The 22,542-nt window shown below is 41.0% G+C and overlaps 4 protein-coding genes across 4 annotated transcripts in view; 3 read left to right on the top strand and 1 right to left on the bottom strand.

Moving 5' to 3' along the window:
* The window catches only part of LOC118407668 (tropomyosin-1-like), a 1,169,601-nt gene that overhangs the window by 903,073 nt on the left and 243,986 nt on the right, over positions 1–22,542 (bottom strand). The gene's annotated exons all lie outside the window — the stretch shown is intronic.
* The window catches only part of LOC118407610 (zinc finger protein 25-like), an 865,280-nt gene that overhangs the window by 630,402 nt on the left and 212,336 nt on the right, over positions 1–22,542 (top strand). The gene's annotated exons all lie outside the window — the stretch shown is intronic.
* The window catches only part of LOC118407627 (zinc finger protein 525-like), a 976,997-nt gene that overhangs the window by 751,052 nt on the left and 203,403 nt on the right, over positions 1–22,542 (top strand). The window lies entirely within an intron of this gene.
* On the top strand, positions 563–3,203 carry LOC118407659 (acid-sensing ion channel 4-A-like). Its single transcript, XM_035808175.1, has 3 exons — positions 563–637; positions 1,072–1,163; positions 1,993–3,203. Exons 1-3 carry the CDS (start codon positions 609–611, stop codon positions 2,190–2,192), a joined length of 321 nt encoding a protein of 106 aa, XP_035664068.1. The 5' UTR covers positions 563–608; the 3' UTR covers positions 2,193–3,203.

Genomic DNA, 22,542 nt, shown 5'->3' with positions numbered 1-22,542 from the left:
CGAAACGTAGGTATGACATAAAATTAAAAAAAAAACAATTGTGAAAAAGAGTCTTTATTCTTGAAATAGTTCAACTTGAATTTCTGTTTAAATAACTCACCCCAGTTGTCCACTTCACCGCACATCAGTCTTTGTCAAGGAATGAACAATTTGGGTGAGTCCAATTTTTGTGTTGGAAATTACAGTTAAACTATTTCAAGAATAAAGACTCTCAGAAACTTCACAAAGACTAAAGCCGATTAGACAAAAAGACAAACACTTGAGCAAGTCCAATTTGTTGTGTTGACTTCTACTAACACAGATGAAAGTTAAGAGTATTTTCTCTTTGTCTATTTCTGTGTTCTCCCAGCGGAGGTGGATGAAGGGAAGCTGACGTGTGACTGCCCACTCCCCTGTACCATGGTCAAGTACAGCCAAACGCTGTCATCTTCAGCATGGCCTAACCAGCTCACTGAAGACATGTACAGCAGCATGTACAACCTGAGCAAGGGATACCTCACGTAAGGGGGAAACATTTTATATTCTCTCATTCACTCACTCACTCACTCACTCACTCACTGTCATCATCAGCATGGCCTAACCAGCTGACTGAAGACTTGTACAGCAGCATGTACAACCTCAGCAAGGGATACCTCACGTAAGGGGGAAACATTTTATATTCTCTCATTCATTCATTCATTCACTCACACACACACACTCACTCACTCATTCATTCACAATGACACTGCTACCGCAGTACTTACACTCTGAGCAAGGGATACCTCACGTAAGGGGATATCATTTACTCATTCATTCTCTCACTTTTTACTCTCTCATTCACTCATTAACTAACTCACTCCCTCACTCCCTTTTTCACTCACTCACTCACTCACTCACTCACTCACTCACTCACTCACTCACTCACTCACTATTACAGCTGCTCATAAGGTCACTACCTGGGTACATTTTACTCACTTTTTGAAAGACTTGACATTTAAACCGTAGTTTGTTTTTATCTATATAGTAATTGTTTTTCTGGAGGTCTTATGTTTCATTAGTAATTGGCTCACACAAACTTTCTTATTTTCTCAGGGACAACTTTGTGTTCCTGACCGTCTATTACGAGGATTTCAGTTACATGAAGATCTCACAGCTAAAAGCGATGGACGGTGGACAGCTGGGATGTAAGTTAAAGTTCATGTTGCATCATCACCTTATCTTTATGTGCATATTAGACGGCTGATTCATTACCTAGAAGTGTAAAATAACTAAATACCAAAGGCACAAAATAGGCTCTGTAAATACAGAAATTTTCGTGTTTTGTCTTCACGGTTTTTGCATTGCCAATTCACCGCAAACTTAAAACCACCGGGAACATTTTCCCATCGCAGTTAAAGAGACTACAGTGCTTGGTGCTACTTCGAGCTTAAAACCAGAATAAACAGTCCTTTTTCCCGCTACCGTAAAATTAAATCCCCACAATCTTAAATGCGCTCACAGTACATACAGCCCTTTAGCAATTCTATTAAAGCCTACGACCTAACTACAATATTATCTGCCAAAAAGTAGTAACTCAAGCAACTGGATATGGTTTTGAAACGGTCAGACGTTTCGGATAGAATCCACTTTCCTTCGTCAGTGACACTAAAGTGATCTGGAAGACACAGGTCTTTTATACTCTACCTGTGAATGAAGACAATTTCAGATGTCCAATAGGAAACGTTGTAAGACCATTCAGACTGAAGACAATTTGGATTCAAAAGAAAAGAAAGGTAAGGCAAACTCAAGCTGAAGACAATTTGGATTTCAAAGGATAGCAAGGCTAAGACACAGTTAATGCAAATGAGTCAATTAGCTCCTGTTGTTTTAGTTGCAGGAGCTAAAAGTTTTGTTGGGGGGGGGGGGGGGGGTTAGTGCTATGTCCCAAGTGCCGGAAAGTTCCATGCGTAGCCCCCCTTTTCTGTTGAGGGTGGGATTGTACAATATTGTACAATATTATCTGTTTTCCTACAGCTAACATGGGAGGCATGATGGGGCTGTTCATCGGCGCCAGCGTGCTGACACTGGTGGAGCTCACCGAGTATCTGGTGGCTCGCTTCAACAGGTCCTGGGACAGAAGGAAGCGCCCTCTGTCTGTTCGGGTCCAACCTGCAGCGGGCTCGGAGATGAGAGAAAAGAAACAACCAGCTGATTCCATTGTTTTTCACAAGTAGCGCTTGCTTCAATCTGCATACAATTTGACTGTTTATATAAGAGTGTCACACTGTACACAATGTTGACCTCAATATCAATAAAATATTGTAAATTCATTTAAATTTAAAACCATCTTCAGCAGAAAAAGGTATGCAGTTCCTATTCACAGTAATTGTACCTTGCTTGTAAAACTGTCCAAATCAGTTTGTTGTTTATTTTCATGTGATTGACACTTCTCGAAGTTCTGGGACAGGAGAAAGCGCCCCCTGTCTGTTCAGGTCCAACCTGCAGCAGCCTCAGAGATGAGCGAAAAGAAACAAGCCGATGTTTTTCACAAGTAGCGCTTTGGTTTGTTGCGAGCACACAATGACTGTATATGTGTTGCACTAAAACTTTGACATGAAAGTATGCATTATTACATTCAAGTGCATAAAAATTCAGATATTAGTATAGGAGCCAATTTTGGAGGACAAAGCCATTCAGCACTCAGGTCTCCCACCAGCTAGAAGTAAGTGGGGCCCTGAAAGGGGGAACTAGCCCAGCCTGCTAGCCTAGCCCACCCTATCGATTCCGGAAACCCTATTCAGTACCTTGGTCAATACTGTGAAAATGATTTTGGATTCATGTACAGATCCAAAATTTTAGAATATCCATGTAGCTGACTGGACTTGAAATCAATTAGATTACATTTTGACTTATTTTATGACTAAAACTAGGTTATTTTAACCACAAATTTTAAAAGGAAACTTAAGCATCAGAAAGGTGTAAATATTGTATGTTGATTGAAATCAGCACTAACTTTGATTTAAGATCCTGCCAAAGGCAAGGTAAATTTGAAAAGTTTGTATAAGTGTTGCACTGTACATAGTATTGACTTCATCATCAACAAGAGTAACTGTCTTGGTACTCAAGGGCTATTTTGTATCCTTCACGATGGCTGCTTATGTCACAGCCAGCTTGAAAATTCTATGGCATTTAAGTTCGCAGGGATTTACTTTCGCAGTAGATGAGAAATGGAGTGTGGTTTTAAGTTCGCGGTAGCGCCATAGACTGCAGTCTCATACTATAATGGAAAAAATGTTCGCCGTGGTTTCAAGTTCGCGATGAAGGGGCCACCGCGAAAACCGCGAATATAAAATCCACAGCAAACATTTTTGCATTTACAGTAAACTTACCAATGGTTAGTGTATAGAAGATCTATATCATACTCAGGCACAGTTCTGCGGAATAGTCTGAGGGGGGAACTTGAGGCAGGCGCAGTTAGCTCAGTTTCTTTTAGGAACATGGCACAACAAGAAATTATGTATCTATTCACTATGAGAAGATGGACTGATGTTATGTAGAATATTTTGAAAGTGATTATTGAATGTTGAATTGTAAATTATTGTGTATACTATTATTGAATTGTAAATTACTGTGGGTACTATTAAAAAGGCAAGACCCCTTACCTAATGCACCATTGCTTGAAATCTTGAAAAAGTGGCTTAGGCCGAATATGCATCAAGGTTAAATAAAGGTAAAAAATGCACCAATTATTTTGATTGAACCATACAAATTATATGAATTACCTAAATTATGCTAGAGAAACGGATATACAGGTTTCATCTATTGCAGCTTGCTTGTAAAGTGTGTAAATCAGTTTGTTGGTTATGCAATTGATGGTTTATGTAAGAGAAGAACTTATTTGTACATCTATCTCACACGATGTGCCTTTAATGAAAAGATTTCCAAAAGAAAATAAACTGTAATATATAAATAAGAATATTGTCTTAAAGGTGTGGTCTTCTTCTTGCTCCTGTTTAGTTTAATATCAAGATACTAATACTTTCAGTTGAGATACTGTATCATAAAAGAAACTCTTATAGTCTACAAGAACCTTTAACATGTGCAACTTGCAACATCATTTCTAAAAACTATTCAATATCTTATTCAAGTCGGTGGCCAATGTGAGCGTTAGGATTCCCTTTCAGGGCTCAAATTTTCAAAATACCACCTGCATATGCAGGTTAGTGCGGGTAAAATTGGAGCTAACCTGTGCAGGTATTTCTGGTGTCTACTTGCACCTAACCTACACTGGTCCATGTACTGGGTTTTATACATGAATGTCTTATGATTTAGGTGCATGTGGATTGTTATTAGCTGAATTGACTGTTGCCGCCTACAAAGTATAAAAGAAAAAAATATCAATGGTTCCTGAACAATTTTATTATGATCCATACTTCCTAAATTCAGAGTGGTGCAGGTACAATTTGTCTGGTGCAGGTAATTTTCAATGTTACCTGCACCAGTGCAGGAATGCAGAAAAAAGTATTTCAAGCCCAATCCTTTACACATCCTCTAAGTTGTCTTAGGGTATACTTTCTTGCTTTGACTGAAAGTTTGAGGGTACAGTCAAACCTGTGGCCACTGAAGGGACTGGAGAAATGTGACCACTACGAGGGGCATTCAATAAGTAATGTCCCTGACCCACTTCCAGTTGTCTGATCTAAATGAAATTTTGCATGTGTAATGAGTCATATCTCTATGGGTTATGTTGCAAAAGACAGCTCTGAACTAATCGTGGTTACTGATTTACTGGTGTTTGAACTGAGTCAGGTGTGAAATGGACCAGTTGTGAAATGGAGCAAGTTGGGTGTCGCGCAGTGATCCGGTTTTTGTATTTGAAAGGACGCACACCAAAGGGGACTTTTGATGAAATGAAAAAAACCTATGGTGATGATGCCCCATCATATGACCTTGTAAAACGCTGGCATCCTGAATTCAAACAAGGTCGGAAGTCTGTGGAAACAGCTCCCAGACCTGGTCGTCCCTCTTCTGCCATTGATGAGGCATCTGTCGGAGGACCAACCTGGGATGTCCTACAAGAACGGTGTCCAGAGCTACATCAAATGATGGGAGAAATGCAAAACTCTGGGTGGTTCCTATGAAGAGAAAGACTAATAACTGTGCCAAGTTTCATTAATCTCCTGCTATGGAAAATGGGTCAGGGACATTACTTATTGAATGCCCCTCGTATAGACAGGTGGCCACTATGGAGAAAATGCAGGTCAATTGTTACAATAAGTTACGCATGATTTCAGTACCCACTGATCTTTCTCACCAAGTAATATTGTCTCGAAAAATCCAAGGGACCGACAAAAAGTGACCGCAATGGCCAGATCGTCGCTATACAAAGGTGGCTGCTAACAAAGATTTGACTGTAGTTTGTTTGCAAGAGGCAACAACATGAAAACAAGGAAGGATGGATAGGAACATTAAAAGTAAACCTGACCATATGCTCTGCCTGGAACTATAGGCACCAAGGAAAATACTTTCCCTTAGACTCTTTTATATTTATTTTAGATTTATACAAGAAGCAAATCATTCATATGCATACTGAACCATATTCACTAAGTTGAAACTTTGTGTCCCGTAGAATCTTTTTTAATCAACTTCTTCCACGATAGCATCATTTTAAACCAGGAAATTGAATATGTGCAGCCTTGCTTCAACCAATGTCTAATCAATAAAAACAGTATGCAACTTGAACTTGTACATCATGTTTGAAGTTTATTCAAAACCAACGGCTGCTTCCAAGAATTGGTTCAACTTTACCTCAGCGGAATCCCAGAACTTCTCAGGAAGAAGACGTCTTGAGACAAACAACTCTTCATTAGCATTAAGTTATATTATTAAGAACAGAATACAACTTAAAGTCAAACATGAAGTTTGAAGTTTATTCAAAAGCAACAGCTGCTTCCGAGAATTGGTTCAACTTTACCTCAGCTGAGTCCAGGAGAACTTCTAGGGAATAAGATATCTTGAGAGAAACAACTCCTCATCAGTGATAAGGAGGTTACTGGTGGGCTTGGGTATCCTGTAGTCTTGGGCGGCATCTTGAGGGGCTGTGTGACCTGGACTTGTACTGCATGAACAGCGGAGGGAAACCTGAAGAAACAAAAGGCATTTATCAGTGAATAGCTTTAGTAGGTCAATAAAGCACTGGCCAACAAAGGTCTTCAATTTCTTACCTTTAAATATTCTTATTTTGTCAAAATTACAACAAAGCAGTATTTACTAGGACATCCCAGCCACACATTTTGGGTGTCATTAAATTGTTGAAAAACATCCATATAAAAAAATGCGACACTATATCTTATCACGATACGTACAAGAAATTAAACTTTGTGGTAGAAAGGAGGGATTAAACTTTGTGGTAGAAAAGAGGGCATTTTTTATTCTTCTTGATTCTTCCGATCGTTGCCCTCGCTACAGAAAATGGCGTCGGACGTCAGTGATATTTGTGCACTTCGTTGGCCAGTTTTGTAAATTTTTAACACGACATTTTGGTCTATATTGTTACACACAACGTTACAACTTACATACACACATGTCTAAAGTGAGCTGTCTGAAAAGTTTTACAATCAAGGTCGCCCCCCTCCCCCATCTGTACTGACAACACTGTAGGCTGAATCTAAGTTTTTCAAACGAGCTTCTTTCTATGTCAAACAGCGATATGAATTGAAAATTGGTCGCGAATGTTTTGTCTTAATATACAAAACGTTCAAACAAAAACAAAGTTACCTGTTGACTGAATCTTGCAATTGACTCGAACCACTGCACTGCAGATGTTGTTGTTGTCGCATGACGTCATGGTACTGCTGATCGTTCCCAGCATCCCCCTCTCGAAAGGAGGGTCTGTATGAAAGGTAGTGAGTTTCGAATTACGCAAACTCTCAGGGTCATTTTCGATATTACGGTAACTTTGGAATATTTTTTAATTTTTAGTTCAATAAAATAAAGATCTTAAATTTTTGTCAAAACACAGTCACATTGGGAAGAGGAAAATAAAACCACTGTAGCTATCCAGTAAGATGAGGTACCCTTATACAGCCTCCAGTGAGTTTCCCGCCATGCCGTCTCATCTCTCCTATGTCCAGGTATCCGAGTGCAGACAGAAAATAGTACCCATTTTTGGACAACCATCACACATCAGAAAATAGCAAAAATTGACTTTCGTCTTTGGTCAATCAACAAAGAATGATAGTTCTTAATAACGATGGGAAAAACATATAATTTGGTAACTGATGGCGGAAATATAACACGCGGATAGATATAAAATAGTGGTCTGTAACGGGTTTGCCGCCATACCGACTCCCCTCTCTTAAATTCTGGTATCCGGGTGCAGACAGAAAATAGTACTCATTTTTAAACACCATTATTATAACAGAAAACAGCAAAATTGGAATTTATTCTTTAAATTATTGAAAAGAAATAATAGTTGTTAATTTAGGTCGCCACTATAGTTGGTTTTGTGGTTGAAACAAAAAAAGTGATGTGCGGATTGATATAAATAACAGACGTGTAACGTACACTCAAAGACGGCGCGTTCGGTCACAGAAAAGGCCTGCGTTGTGGTGTGCGGACATGAAATTCTGGCCGCCGTTTACTCTCAGACTTGTTTACGTTTTCAGTACGTGTGTCCGCCATGATTTTTAACTTATGTGCGCAGGGCAGTGCGCTTCTCTTTATCACTGTTGCTAGCCTTTGTGAAGCAAATGTGGCGTTGGGGTTCTAGAGTTTGTAGACTTGTTCTATGTTGTACTTTGGGTGGAAGTTTCCGGGAGTCTGACGGCCTCGTCACGGCATTGTATTCAGCATGTACTGCGTGTGTCCACCATGGTTTGCTTGTCGCTTCTCTTTACTCGACTTTAGCGCTGGTGTATGTGCCTTTGTGGAGCATTATTTTCCTCCTTGAATGTAGCGTTGGTATTCTTGAGTTTGTAGACCTACTCCATGTGGTGCTTTTTTCGAAATTTCCGTCGTCATTGCCAATTTTTCTGGCCGTTTGGCGGGCGAGTCGCCGCTCTCATGTTGTTACTGCCATGCCATGTCAGGCCAAAGCTAGTTACTCTGGTGTGATGTCTATTTATTTTTGTGACTGTCATGTCATACCAAAGCCAGTTCTCTGGTGTGATATCTATCTATTTTTGTGACTGCCATGTCATGCCAAAGCCAGTTACTCTGGTGTGATGTCTATTTATTTTTGTGACTGCCATGTCAGGCCAAAGGCAGTTACTCTTGTGTCAGTTACTCTTGTGTGGTTTTTATTTATAGTATTGTATGACAGATCACTGCAATGAAAGTACGTGCTTTTCTAAGTCGGTCCACCATTCACATGAAAAGTATAATGTCTACTGCAGTTGACTCGTTGACAGTGTAGAAGCTCAACGGTTTTGGTACTATGACACCACAGTGGCGACTCGTATAACATTTGGTCAAGTTGTGTTACTGTATGTTAGTGCATAATAATACTTTTAGATGTTTCTTTTACTCGTCATGAGTATAAAATACAATGCTGCTAAGACAAACACAATTTTATGGCGGTTGACATCTTCTGCTTCTGATGGCAGAACATCCAGCTCACCCAAGGTGTGTTAGTCAGGGCTATTTTCTCAGCTGTCCAGCCTCTTGGAAACCCAGACTTCGGGGACTGTACCTCGTACAGTGGGGGCTGGTTCAGCTTAGCTAGATGGGTCTGCTGGATGTTAACGCCGTCCCAGGCAGTTGTTGCTTCACCGTCATCGTGTTGTCTTTGTAGTTCTCACAAGTCTTCTACCAGTATATCTTATGTAGATGATGAAGCTTTCCCGTGAGGACCGCACACCTGAACTTTTAGGATGTGTCTCTAACAGTATAAGGAGCAATTTTGATTCAAAGCTACACATGTGACGGATGCTTTTATTAGCCTATTAAAAAATGACCACAGCTTCATGAAACTTTGAAAAGCCGTTCCACTGTGGGAAGAATGCCACCCCCTAAAAAGGGGACGTTTAGAATTTGGTTTCACTCTTTTTTTGGGTAAACAGGGGCGGGGCCAGGGTGGTAAAAATTCCTGCAGAAGGGAAGAGGGCAATTGTTATAGAAATTTTCAATCGCCCCCCCCCCCCCCCCCCACAAAAAAAAACCGGTACGTCTGACATACCCCGGGTGACCTAAGTGTCCTACCATAGCAAAGGTATCTTCTTTGTGATACAGGACAAAGTGCCTTGTGGCACATCGCGTCCTGGGAACAAGATGCAGCTAGTGTGGCAGGTGGTGGTGCGTGAAAAAAACAACACCAAAGTGAACTGTGCAACTTTGTACAACAGATGATCCATAGACCGTTTAAAAACAATGGTAATTTGTTCCTATTTTAAGCACAAATAAGCTCCTGTTGCACAAATTCCAGCGCCGGTGGCATACATCGTGTTGTCTGCGATCTTATAAATACAGTGTTGTCTTATTTACTGGCAGACTAGGTATGGGAATGGATATCTTCGTGAACACCTGGACAGGAGGGTCTGGGCGACAGCGTTGTACAACAGCCACACTAGTGCAAAAGGAGGCCATGCAGCTGGGTTTGGTCGGGGAGGGAAGTACATGATACAAGTGTGCTTGGAAAGGTGTTCCACCCGATGATGGTTCGAGATAAATAACGGGCTCGTATGCCTTTGTTTAGCATGGGATGTTGTTAAAAAGGTGTGTCGTCTTGTGGTGATTTCATTTCGGAAGTAAGGAATGGGAATAGCTATCATGTAGCTTACAGCTCTTTACATAAATACACGTCTGGCTTGCTGCCTGCGTTACTGCAGGGTAGGCCAACCAAGTGTTCTCAGGGTATGTGTTGTACTAGTTATTGAAGGGATATGAAAGGATATTTTAAAGCCATGACTATTTCATGGTCTTCTAATTTCTCATAGAACTCACTTAGCTGTGTGATCTTCTTATTAGAAATTCTACCACCCAACAATTAGATTGTTCCATATGGCGTCATGCCCACAATAACAATAACCTTCACGGTATGGTGATGTTTGTAACACAACCTTAACAGCGCATATAACTTTTAATGTAAATGATGGCCCACATAACTGTAAAGGAAAGTACAGGGTCACAGCTGCTTCACAAATAAATAAGAAAATACTATTTGCTCATCAATGTTCTATTTGCACTTCGTACTACGCATCCTTTTGTTTTCGCGCAGTGTTCCTTTGACACTAAATGTTTCATTGGCAATGCTCGCAAACAAAATTGTACGTAACAAACTGTTCCTTGGTTTGAGTTTGCAAGTGTACGGCCGCTCTGTGAAAACTTCGCTACACTCTATGACTCTACTTTTTTAATACTTCTTGTGGAATTGCATTGGAAGGTTACGCTTGACCGTTTCCCTAGATTTCCAGTGAAAGAAAAAAAAAAAGAACCGAACCGAGAAGCTAGGATTGGTATCCAGCAAATTAATCACTTTTGAAACCAGTAGCAGAGCTACCAGGTCTGTAGGCCAAGTTAGCATTTCCGTGTCCAAGGCTCAACTTCATAGGTGATTGGAGTACTTGGTCCTGCTGACAATACGATTTATAATTAAGTGGACAAAATATTCAATGTATCTCAGACTTTTTGAATGGGCAAGTCTCTCCTTCAGCTTGGCCTTCTCAGCCGTCTGGCCAAGCTCAACTGTTCTCATACATATATATGGCGTTATACTCACAATAACATTGGAGGTATGGTGATTGTAGTTAGTTACTCTTGGCTTTAGATTGCAAGTGTACGGTCGTTTTGTGAAAATTTCGCTACACTTTTATGGTGACTCCACATTTTTTATAATTATTGTTGAATGCCATTGGCAGGTTAGGCTTTCCCTAGATTTCCGATGAATAAAATAAAAATCAGCCGAGAAGCTAGGATGGGTATCCAGCAATTTATCGCTTTTGAAACAGGTAGCAGAGCTACCAAATCTGTAGGTCAAGTTAGCATTTCTTGAAAAGTGAACGGAGTACTTTTAGTGAAAGGAGTACTTAGTCCTGTTGACACAGATTTAAGTGGACGTGTGTCCATGTGTCTGAGACTTTTTGAATGGGCATGTGTGGAATCACACTGATGAGAAACCCTACATGTGTGAAGAGTGCAGACCAAATGTTCAAATTCTTTGAAAGTTGGGATGCTTTAATTTGACAAACATTGAAAGATCAGGAGTGATTTGGAAACCGAGGTATGTGGCTGATTGAACATAAGGAAAAGGCCTGCCATTGAGGTTTCACTGATGGTGGCGTTCCCTGCAAGCGAATACGGTGGCAAGAAAAATACAAATAGTTTTCTTAGATTTCAATAGAATGTGTCTTTGACGTGTTACATTTACATACATGAGAGCTAAACCCACTAGTGAGAAACCATTCAAGTATGAAGGTTCCGCCAAAAATATGAATGTTAAACTGTGTGACCGACGCAGACATAAGTGACTTTACGCTGGTGAGAAACCCTACACGTGTGAAGAGTACACACACAAAAATAAAAGTTGGAAGATAGCGACTTTGTGGTGAACATTCAGAGGAGAAATCACACTGGGAAGTGCAAAGGAAAACATCAAGATGTATCTTTAACTTTAACCTAATGTGCAGACATGAGTGAAATTACGCTGGTGAGAAACCCTATATGTGTGAAGAGTGCACGAAATAGTCATGTTATAATGTATATTTTTGATGGAGTCGGTCTAGCTGAAAACTGATATGGAGAGAATACATTTTTGAACATTGGAATTTCTCTAAAGCTTTGTAATGGACAAGAGTGAAATCTCTGATGTGAAGTATCCAACCAACGTTGCAATGTATTTGAGATTTTTAATGGATGTACGTGCATGAAATCACGCTGGTTCAGTTGCTTTTTGGGGAATGCTATTGATTGCAAAAGTCTCAGGGTAGTTTCCTCCCACATTTGAAGTGGATATTAGTTGTAGGCTGATTGAATTTGTGGACATTGAAGCCATCAACAAATACATCAACTCGTCACATGTTCTGTACTATTATAAATGATTGTTTTTTTTCCTCAACACGCTTGTTCTCAGCCCCCTGAGTGTAACGTGCGCCCCGTGACGGAAATACCAAATAAGTTATTATTAATAATAAGCACAAAATACGCTACGAACAAGGTACCGGATTCCATTTCCTGAAGTAACTGGGTCACAGTTTTATCATAAATGCAGTTTTAATCTTCCCGGGAGGCTTTTGAAGTCGAGTTTGTGGTTTATCACGCAGCTGTTCAGTAGACAGGCATGTCGAATGGTCACCATGACGACACGCATAGCAATCATGCCCAGGGTTCCAAACATTAGGGCTCTTATGAAGACTATGAATAAATAAATATAACTAGTAATGATAGATGAATAGACTACCGTGATTCTATACCAGTCACAGAAGCATGTATCTAGTACTAGGCACTGACCGACCAGGGTCTCCTGTACAGAGACCAGCTGATTATGACTGACATGCGCACTCTGTGTCTTCACTTTCCATGTCCACCCCTGATCTCCATGCTGTCCCATTATTGGCATATCGGAAATTATTTAGTCATGTGTTGTCATTCCAGTGCCGAAGACTACGGTTTTGGTATTTATGTGGCAGTCCGCCCAATGCGGCCTTCTTCCTATAAGTTATTTAACAATGAATTATTGATACTAGTGTTATCATTCCGGTGCTGAAGACAACGTTTGAGGTATCTATGTTGCAGTCCGACCCTGCGGCCCCTTCCTGCACGTTACTTAACAATTGATTATGCGTCTATATAGTTGTGAATTGTCGGTACTTCAGGATAGTTGCTCTTCAGTCCTCACCTCAGTATCGCTGTGTGTTTAAATTTCTTTCAGTATCGCTGTTTCTTCATTAATAACTTCTATTGATCCTAATACATGATATATAAAGATGGAATTTACTCTTAGTTCCCATTTCCTGATGATCTCGACAACCTGCCGAACTTGTGGTAGTTTGTACGGCTGCCTTCCAAAAATATTGCATTTCAAACCATCCCTTCAACTCAGTATCTCTTCAACAGTCTTGAAAGTAGCCAGGGCTACTTGAATTGCACTGTAGTTTACAATGAACACATCATTCGCATCATATGATACATTATGTACATTAGCGACATACATTCTGTTGTTTAAAAAATAATAATCTCGGCGAACCTTTGGCAGGTTACAAGGCCGGGCGAAGAAAATACACTTAAAATCTCGTCGTCATCAACGTTACTTAACAATTGATTATTTATGCTTCTAGTTGACTTGTCGGTACCCCAGAATAGTTGCTCTTAAGCTCTTTACAGTGTTGTTCAAAATTATTTTCCTGTCTGACGTGTATCCACACTGCAAACACTTAAACCTAAAGGGACTGAGTAAGGGAAGTCCTCACCATTCAGCGCCAGCTCTTCCTAATGCAGCTGCTTTTCAGCACCATTCCCCAGCTCAAGGTGTCTCTTAGCTGCAGTAAGGGACAGCCAGGTTACATTATATACAAATGTATGTGTCAGTGAAGTACATTTTAAACATTAGCTTTTCTGTCATGGCTGAAAGTAATCCTTAGTAAGGTCTGTTACCTTTGGGTCGAGCTTCAATGCCTGGATGTTTGCATGTTTGCTCGTGGCGTTTTAAGTTGGACGGGTCGATTGTCTTGTATCCACATCCCTTGACACACACTCGATTCTTCTCCCCAGTGTGTCTTTTCATGTGCAAATGTAAGCTGTTCCGATATGCCGTAGAAAAGGAACACTCTGGACAATTAAAGGGCCGCTTGGGTGTAGCTGTTGTTGCGGGAAAGAAATACAATCAAACAAGAAAATTTGATAAATTGTACTATTTCAAGTATAATTTTTGTACAATGTACAACAATAGACAACGTCAGTGGTGATTCTTTTATTTTATCTGTATAGTGCAAAACATTTTATCTATACAGTGCAAAACATTCTTTCCACTGAAGCAGTCAGGTAATATTATGTCTGAAACGCCACGTGCAACAGAGGTCTTCCCTGCTGCACCCATGTGCTTGTCACTGTCATCCTCACTCTCCTCCATCTCTATGGTAACGCCCTTGCCTTCCTGTAAACAAACAAGTGAGTAAACAAACAGTAACACATCTTCCTCCATCACCACGGTAACGCCCTCGCCTTCTTGTAAACAAACAAATAAACTTAAGGTATAACTTTGATCAATTAGTATTTCACTCAATGTAATCTACATCTTTTGTATATTTTGTCTGACCCTTTACTCTTCCCTTGTGAAAAGCAGCCAGCAGGCCAATTGAGTTTTTCATGAATTAACGAAGGGTCAAACAAAGAAATTAGTCTTACTCTTAGTAGAAAAAATTGAAAATATTTTCTATGTGTCCTTGTTTTTAATGTCAACTAACCACTGATAGTTTTGGCTAAAATACTTTTTCAAGTCAATGTCAAAACGTCAGTGTGGACTATTGTGTAGTGCTGTTTTACATCCCACTTTCTCTTTGAGCTATATGGACACTGGGAACATTTATGTTCATATTTGTAGGATACGCTCTCCGGCATATATGCAAAATATTCCTTTATTATTTTAGTTTCGTGATTTCAGCTTGAAACTGGCTAACATTGCCATGGAAGTCCTTGTTTATGACAGCCTTATTCTTAATCATATTTGCTGTACTCTTCATTAGTTAGGGAGACTGCAGGGTCATGCATTGTTGACACGAGGTATAAGATGTATCCGTGTTACAGAATCCATCTTGCCGCCAACAGTCTTCTCCTTAGACGTCTCTCCCTCTCCGTCATCAGTGCTTAGCTCAAATTATTTTTGCTTCTTTCTTTCTAATCAATAAATTACGACACCAATGCACGTTTCATATAATAAATACCTCGTCCAGATTGTTAATGAGCCACCTAGCCCAGGTGTCCAATCCCTACTGCAGCTAAAACAGACTGAATTGCGTTGTAATTTACAGCATTTCAAAGCCTTGAATAATAATATGTAATCAGTTCAGCATTAAAAGAATGACTGTTAGAAGTACACTCTTACACAGAATCTCCCCGCTTATAATCTAAAACCATGGAGTATAGATACGTTAAGAATACAAAGGTGAAAATCTTGAATATCTAAACTAGTGTCCTTCTCAGTTCTCAGTAGGGAAACATGTTGTTTCCACTTGTCGGTTTGAACCTGAGACTGAAATAGCCTAAATTGCGTTTCACAGAGTATTTCTCCGCTAATTAAATCTAAAAACATTATACATGCGGAGCTAGATACATTAAGAATGCAAAAGTGGGGATAGTTAAGATGTGTCAGAAGTGTGTCCTTTTACAACTGTTCTATGGTTTTGAGAGGTATAGCCTCTGACCAGTTTAAAAGTTATGCCATCCGGCCAAAACGCATGCCTGTTCTCTTCTCGCCACTTGAATGGGCGACGCAACACACTCCTGGTCATGATACTGATATATGCTCACATCTCAAACTGCGACATCTCTTCTAATTTCCTTGGGAGTTCAGGCAACTGCTTAAATTTTTTTTTCAATGACGCGATTGTACAAAATATACGAAACCATGTACTACTCGTAAATAATGAATCATTTAATAAGAACTTAATAAGAAACAAATAGGAATTATTCACTACGCCTTGTACCGACATCACCCAAATAAGAAAGATATGTCTAAAATCTGACATGTTCTTAAACACTAGTAAAACACCTAGCAATGTGAAACATAAATTTGAAACTACAGATCAAACCAACTGGTCCGCTTCCTGTTCCTTGATGTTCGGTGTGTCTCTGTTGGGTGGAACTGTTGCGAGAAGGGCGGAGGGTATCAATGGTGGAATTGTGTGCGAACCGTCCGTCAGAGCTCGACCTTGTCGTTTGCTACTCCTAGTAAGCTGACGCAAGATTCTTTTTACCGACCGAGAGGACGTTGCCTTCGGGGGTGGGCGAGTGTCAGCCCCGCTGGTGGGTTGGTAGCCATTCCCGGTGGTGGGCCGGTTATTCCTCCCGGTTCTGACACTACGTAGGAGAAGCTGTCCTTTATCCCTAGTCCTCTATGTTCTCCGTGCATCGGGCGGCTTGATGGGCCTCCTTCACAACGTGTGAGGCACTTCCTCTAGCGTAATTCTCTACGATTGCTCTACTGGTTCATGTTTCAAGCCCTATACCGTCGTCTTCAGCCCTCTACCGTCCGCTTACTGGTCAATCCTACCGTGTTCAGGTTGGGAACTGTACACTACAGTACAGCACTCTTACTCTTTCGACTCATCCTCTGGACAGGACTAAGTAAATAATTAGATAAGAATATCCATACATGAAAAAAAAAATATACGACGTAACTCAGAGCGATGTCTGGGTGACTAGGGTGTCAGTTCAAAGAACAACTTTGACTTTGTGTGCACGGTGACCAGAGTCGGAAGATCTTGTGGTGACAGCGCTGGGTGGGATGGAGAGTATTGTTTGTAACTACCATGTTCTGTGCTGTCCTGTCAGGTGTTATTTGCTGTTGGATTTTAAAGTAAAGTCTGTTGACATTACGCTTGGCCAAATTTGCCAAAACAAGGTCACCGTTGCCAGCTGTCCCCAGACAGGCGAATCCATGTTCGGCTGCTTCATCAGTAATCTCTTTATCAGTGAGGACGTCATTGCCTTCAGTTGGTCAGGGGCCCGTCCTCTGCTGCTGTTGTAGGAGAACCTTAATGGCATCGACTTACTGGTACCACCATGGTCTTCTCCCTGAAGTGACCGCGTACTCTCTGATAACAAGAAAGATGTAACGATAACGTGGTTAACGATTGACCGGTCTTAACGTTAGTGCGACTCAATCTTACGGTCGCCCGCCTATCATTTCTTCACAATAGTTACATTACAATGTGTTTTGGCAAGCCCCATGAACATGAAATACAATATGTTGTACAACATAGCATACTATTATTAGGATGAAGTGCCTCTGACTGAAGTAACAGAAGTAAGGTTTTTTTACAGAAGAAGTCTTGCGTGCATTCTTCATGCGCAGCGTGTATTGATGTGTCTGGAATGATTTGCATATCAATCAAGCTTTCCATTCAAACAAGAAAAAAAATATCTATCAATCTTAGAGGACAGGTACTGTCATTGGATTTCAAAGATTCGTGGAAAAGCAGTAATCTATTTCTTGAAACAACAATGAGCATTTCTTGGCACAAAGGCCAGAAAATGTCTAAAAACTGTCTAGTCTGCAAGGATGCTACTTCGGACAATCTTAAATAGTCCTAGTAGTAATAAATTCCCCACCTTGGTCTTTGGCGGCATCTTGATGTCGATGTACTTCTGTAGAATGAGATGGGAAACATTTACACTTTTCCGAAGTAAAACAGATTTAACGTTAGATGTGTGACAACCATCGCAATGCAAAAAGAAGAAAACACATAAAAGCTGAACGAAAATCGTTCATAAAGTAAACAATGGGGGTTGCGCCACGGAACATGAAATAGCCTATTCTGGGCTACCTTTCTGCCAAGTGGCGTTGCAAACTCCTTCCCAGTTTGAACTGAAAACCCATATGCCGCTCCCGTGTGCAAAATCTCGTCCGCCATCAAAATGCATTTATACTGTCTAGAATTTTAGTTTTCAAGCGTCGGTCAGCCATCCGCCATCTTGAACTCCCTTCGGTTGTCGAATGCCAAGCGCAACATTTTAGCAAGCCCATAAACAGGAAAAAAAGCTCTAGTTTATCTGCCTCTTGAACTCAACAGGACGGAAAATCGAGCTCACACTTACTCACTCTCTCGTCCGTATCTGCTAGGCCTTCTCCGAGTAACTACGGCTGGCTAGACAGCGAAGAAAGCTTTTATCCTGGTTTTAATGCACAGCTGTGCATGCAGGTGATTGCTTAGCAATTACAGCAGCTGATTGGTCATTGTTCAGACGTTGCTCCAGTTGGAAAAAGTTGAACTTTATTAAAACACCACTTGGCAGGCACAAAAGCCTGAATTATGTAGGTGTGTACAATAATTATTACAACAATAAAAGTTCGCCATTAGAACATTGTTTAAAAAATAGCACAAGTAATTTTAAAAACATATATACTTTAAAATTGTCCGATAAATTCACTTAAAATTCACTGATAATAATGAGTTCGATACGTCATTGCTGGTTTATCAGAGCATGGGTATAAATGAATTACAGTGCTGATATGAAATTAACCACCATTGGAGTCTCTCACCCGTGTGTCCGCACATGTGTTGTCAAAGTCCCCATTTTTAATTCTGATGATAATTCTGGACACCATATATAATGATTGTTACTCGGGCGGCACTTCCTTTCCTTTACTCGGAACTTGCTCCTGTTGTATCAGACAGTATGGGTTTGGACGTGTTTTGAGGTGTTTCTCTTGTCAGCATTTGGCGTCCCGTCAGTCTCGACCTTTCGCCTCGTCTCTACGCCTTCGTCTTGTTTTCTCTCCCGCGTCAAGAGAGCTTCACTGTGATCACCTTCTTTATCATACATGTCCAATTTTAGAACTACCTACACAGTCTTGTAACATTAAAGGGGAGAGGGGGAAGAATCAACGTTAGAATTACTGTAGAATAATGCCATTTCCCGTAAAACTGTTGTAATCGTTGTCTCTAGACTTCATACTTGTATACTGCAAAAAGTGTGGTGCGGCTGTGGCTGTTGAGATTACACAACTTTAATGCTGATAATAATTCAGGACACCACATACCATGATTGTTACTCTGACGCCACTGGCCTGCTTTTACTCCAAACACAGTCTTCAGTACGTCTGTTACTGCCCCTACTACCAGTAACAACCCTCGGAGGCTGATGAACGATGGAATATAAAGACTTCCATGTTACATTTATTGACCACTTTAGTAATAGTAACTGACCATAACCCCAGTGGTCCCACCCACCTGCTTAATACATACACGAGATTATCATCAATACCTGTACATAGGCATGTAATGCTGTACAAAAAACTATGACTCCTAATGTACAAACCCGCGCACTACCCATCGGTGGGAAGGTCTTGTCCAGGGAGTTATTAATCTTCTTAAGTGTCTTCAATTCCCGCGCATACCGGCAGACCTTGTAACAGCGTGGCGAAGCACCCTGGTCCTGGGCTTTTCCTGTGATCTGATCCACTGGACTCGGAAGATATGTGAACCCAGTCCATGATTTCCTCTGCTCTCTCCCTGGTCTTCTCAGTCCATTCCGACACCTTCTCTATGGCGTGACTCCAATGGTTTAACTTCTGTAATAATAATGTGCCTGGCAAGTACTCATCGTTTTAAAACTCCACACAAACTTTGCAATGTCAGCTGCACATCGTCCATCGTGGGTGAATGTGCTGTCATATGTCATCCTACCCAGCCCAGCTCGTGAGTAGAGGCTGTCCAGTTGCCGGCCAAATGACCCTCCCATCTCTGCAACACTTTGCACTTGTGTGTCTGTGTACTGCCCACGTGAATGCTTTAACATCTCTGCCTGCGCATCGCCGCTTCTTCTGACGCATCGCCTCTTCTGATGAATCCTACAAATTACACAACAGTATTGCGCCCAGAGCCCTTGATCCCCTGCCATGTTATGTTTTCTTGTTTTTCGTGCTGCTGGTCGTTTTCTCTGCTCTGCTTTTGGTTTCCTACAAATTAGTACAATGTATGAGTAAAATGGAATAACACCTGGCTCCTGCCGAGGGGTGCTTCAGTCCAACAGTAGCTAACAGTAGTTTTATACAAGAAAAATTCTATGACTTTGTTTTTCTCTGCCTCAGATTTATTTATTTATTGCCTCAGATCGTATGGACAGAAACTGCCTCACCTTGTCCATCTGTAATCCTTAGTAGGGTCTGTTACCTTTTGGCTGGTTGTGTCTTTGGCCGTGTGTCTTTCTAGATTAAATTTCTTATCAGTCTGATAAGAACATATTGTGCATTGAAATCTCCTGAACCGGGGACTCTTCTTCTGACAGGTTGTTCCGGTTGTTCGGTGTAATATAACCAGCTGCTGCCGCGCCGCGTGCCTGCTCCAGTTGAAGACATTTCCTGGCTGCAGAAAAGGGACAGGGTTAATTACGTTTGACTGTCAAACTTCTCAGCAAGATTACAATGTACTTACATAATATATGTGTCAATGAAGTACATTTGAAACATTACAGATAATATCATGGCTCATGCCTTGTCAGAAAGTAAATAGTCATGTAGGGTTTTGATGCAGGTATGTTGGGGGAGATCCTGACTTAAATCTACTTGGAAACTCTCCTTGGGCACAATGAAGCCCATGAAACATATACTAATAACATATAACTTTCCCATTCTCGCTGTCGCTACTTCAGTCTCTTTTGAATTATAAATAAAGTGTAGAAGAATCACTGTGACAGTTTTTCCATAAAAGTAATAATACAAGTGCATATCCTAATAAATAATTAATAATTACTAATTGTGTTGAAGTGATGCCCTTTAATGGTAGAAATTCATCATTGTTGTGATCTGGGTTGGCTTGAATCGTCATAGCCTGGTCCTGGAATGCAAGAATGCGTTGCGCCGTGAACGGGCGGAGAGGAGAGGGTTGAGGTCTGGCTTGAAGTGTCAGCGGGCACCCTCGGGGTTGTAGTCGGGAGGTGGAAGCCTCTCACTGAAGACGCTGCTTGGGTCAGTAAGTTGGATGGCCTCGTTGAAGAGTGTGGAGGTCTTCTGAGCTATAAACACTTCTTGTCCCTGCGTGGTTCCCATCACAGTACCTGAGGACAGCAGTGAACTTTTCAGTGGATGTAAACCTTTGCACATTTTTCCATGAGCAACATTTACACTCAAATTTTTAGATTTAATGGCGAGGTATTTCTAATCGGTCTCAAGTCTCTCTGTTGGTTCCGTTCTGTTAGCTCCTTCTGTAGACGCCGCCTTCTGCTTTCCGCTAGGTGTGGCTGGCGAGGTATTTCTGATCGGTCTCAAGCCTAGTCTGCAGTGTCGCGCATATTTGGTCATACATTTTTATACTGTTAATTTTGGCAATCTTTTTCTCTAAACGAATATTGTTCTTCTCCAACAAAAAAACTTCAACAATGACCCCGTACAAAATGAGGATTTGAAAAACAAACTTGCCATTCACCGTACTTCACTTGTACTTCCATGAGCCAGCTTATTTATTGAGAGCAATACATGTGGAATCACACTCGAGAGAAACCCTACACGTGTGAGGAGTGCACGCCATAGGTGCGGTGATAATGATACTCTAGCGGTGACAATTTTTTAAATGAAAATACAAAAATGTGGCTTTGTTCCCATGAACGGTGCCGAGATGGGGCATGACTGCTCAGTCTTCCCACTCCCACTTTTCGTCTTCTTCCAACGCCAAGAAGTCTTGTTCGTCTAGTTGGGACATTATCGATGCTTCTTTAAGATCTGGGCATAATGCCTTTATCTGAATAAAGATTTCGGGAAAAGGCTCTTACAACTCGACAAAAGCTGCGTCACTGATCGCCTGTAGGTACTAACATGTTGTCGGCAACAACGGCTGAAAGTATTTAGGCGTCCTGAATCCAGTGGAACCTTCTACCGTACTCGGGACAACCGTAAGACTTTGAATACTTTTTAAACTCCTTAATGTAACTAACGTGGTCCTCGTATACATAGGTTCTAAAGATTCTAAAACCCTTGTTCATAGTCAGGTCCGGCCCCTATCCATGGATATGTCTAATCCTTGCGTGTGGGTGCCGGTGTTGGTTTGTCTGCAGGTGGAGTGGGCCCAGTTGGGATGGCCTTCTTGTTCCTGTTCAAGAACATGTAAGCTTCTGTTGCACAAATTCCAGCGTATTAGCTTCATACATCACGTTTCTTGCGATCTTATACAGTGTGGTCTTATTCACCGGCAGACTCGGCATGGGGATGGGGATGATCTTCTTGAACACCTGGCCATGGGCAGGGAGCCTGGGCAGCAGCATTGTTGGATGGTCTCGCCCCTATCAGGCCCCGCATATCAGTGTACAAAACAACCAGAGAGATCTAAACAGAGCGTTTTGTGTTGCCAACCTTTTGCTGGTCTGTCATGTTTGGCCACTGGGCGCCGGTTGCCAACGCTCTCACCTGGAAAAACAAACATCATTAAATTTTATCGTTACTATCATAATGACATCAATGTCATAGCCCCCCTTTAGACAGACAACAATTTCTTTAATCACATCAGTCTCGGGTTCAGAAACTCGGGTAGTTAGTGTTAAAATCTCCAGCTAAAAGTTACACACAAACATACCTGTGTATCTCCTCTTCCTAGGAGGAAACACCTCGCCCTCTTCTGCTGGCTCCTACAAATTATAACAAAAGAAATAATTAATGCCTCGGCTATCAATTGGAAAGTACTTTCAATAGCACAAACAGTCGTACTATTGACAGAAAAAGGTCTGGCAGTCCAGAATTGCAGGTTTTTCTTTGAATTAGTCGTTCATTATTTCTACACTGATTTGCCGATAATACTCTACTTACAGGATTATCTGAAGGTTGAAGTTGTCCAATGGTTATGAGGTTGATAGGCTTAATAGATACTATTGACTTTCGTACAATATTATCAAAGCTGTAAAGAAATACTTTGATTGATTTCATTCCTTACAATAGACCGACCC

This window comes from Branchiostoma floridae, unplaced genomic scaffold, assembly GCF_000003815.2.
Source record: "Branchiostoma floridae strain S238N-H82 unplaced genomic scaffold, Bfl_VNyyK Sc7u5tJ_1439, whole genome shotgun sequence".
NCBI lineage: Eukaryota > Metazoa > Chordata > Leptocardii > Amphioxiformes > Branchiostomatidae > Branchiostoma > Branchiostoma floridae.
Note: the sequence above shows the minus strand (reverse complement) of the source record. Positions and strands in the feature narration are given on the sequence as shown.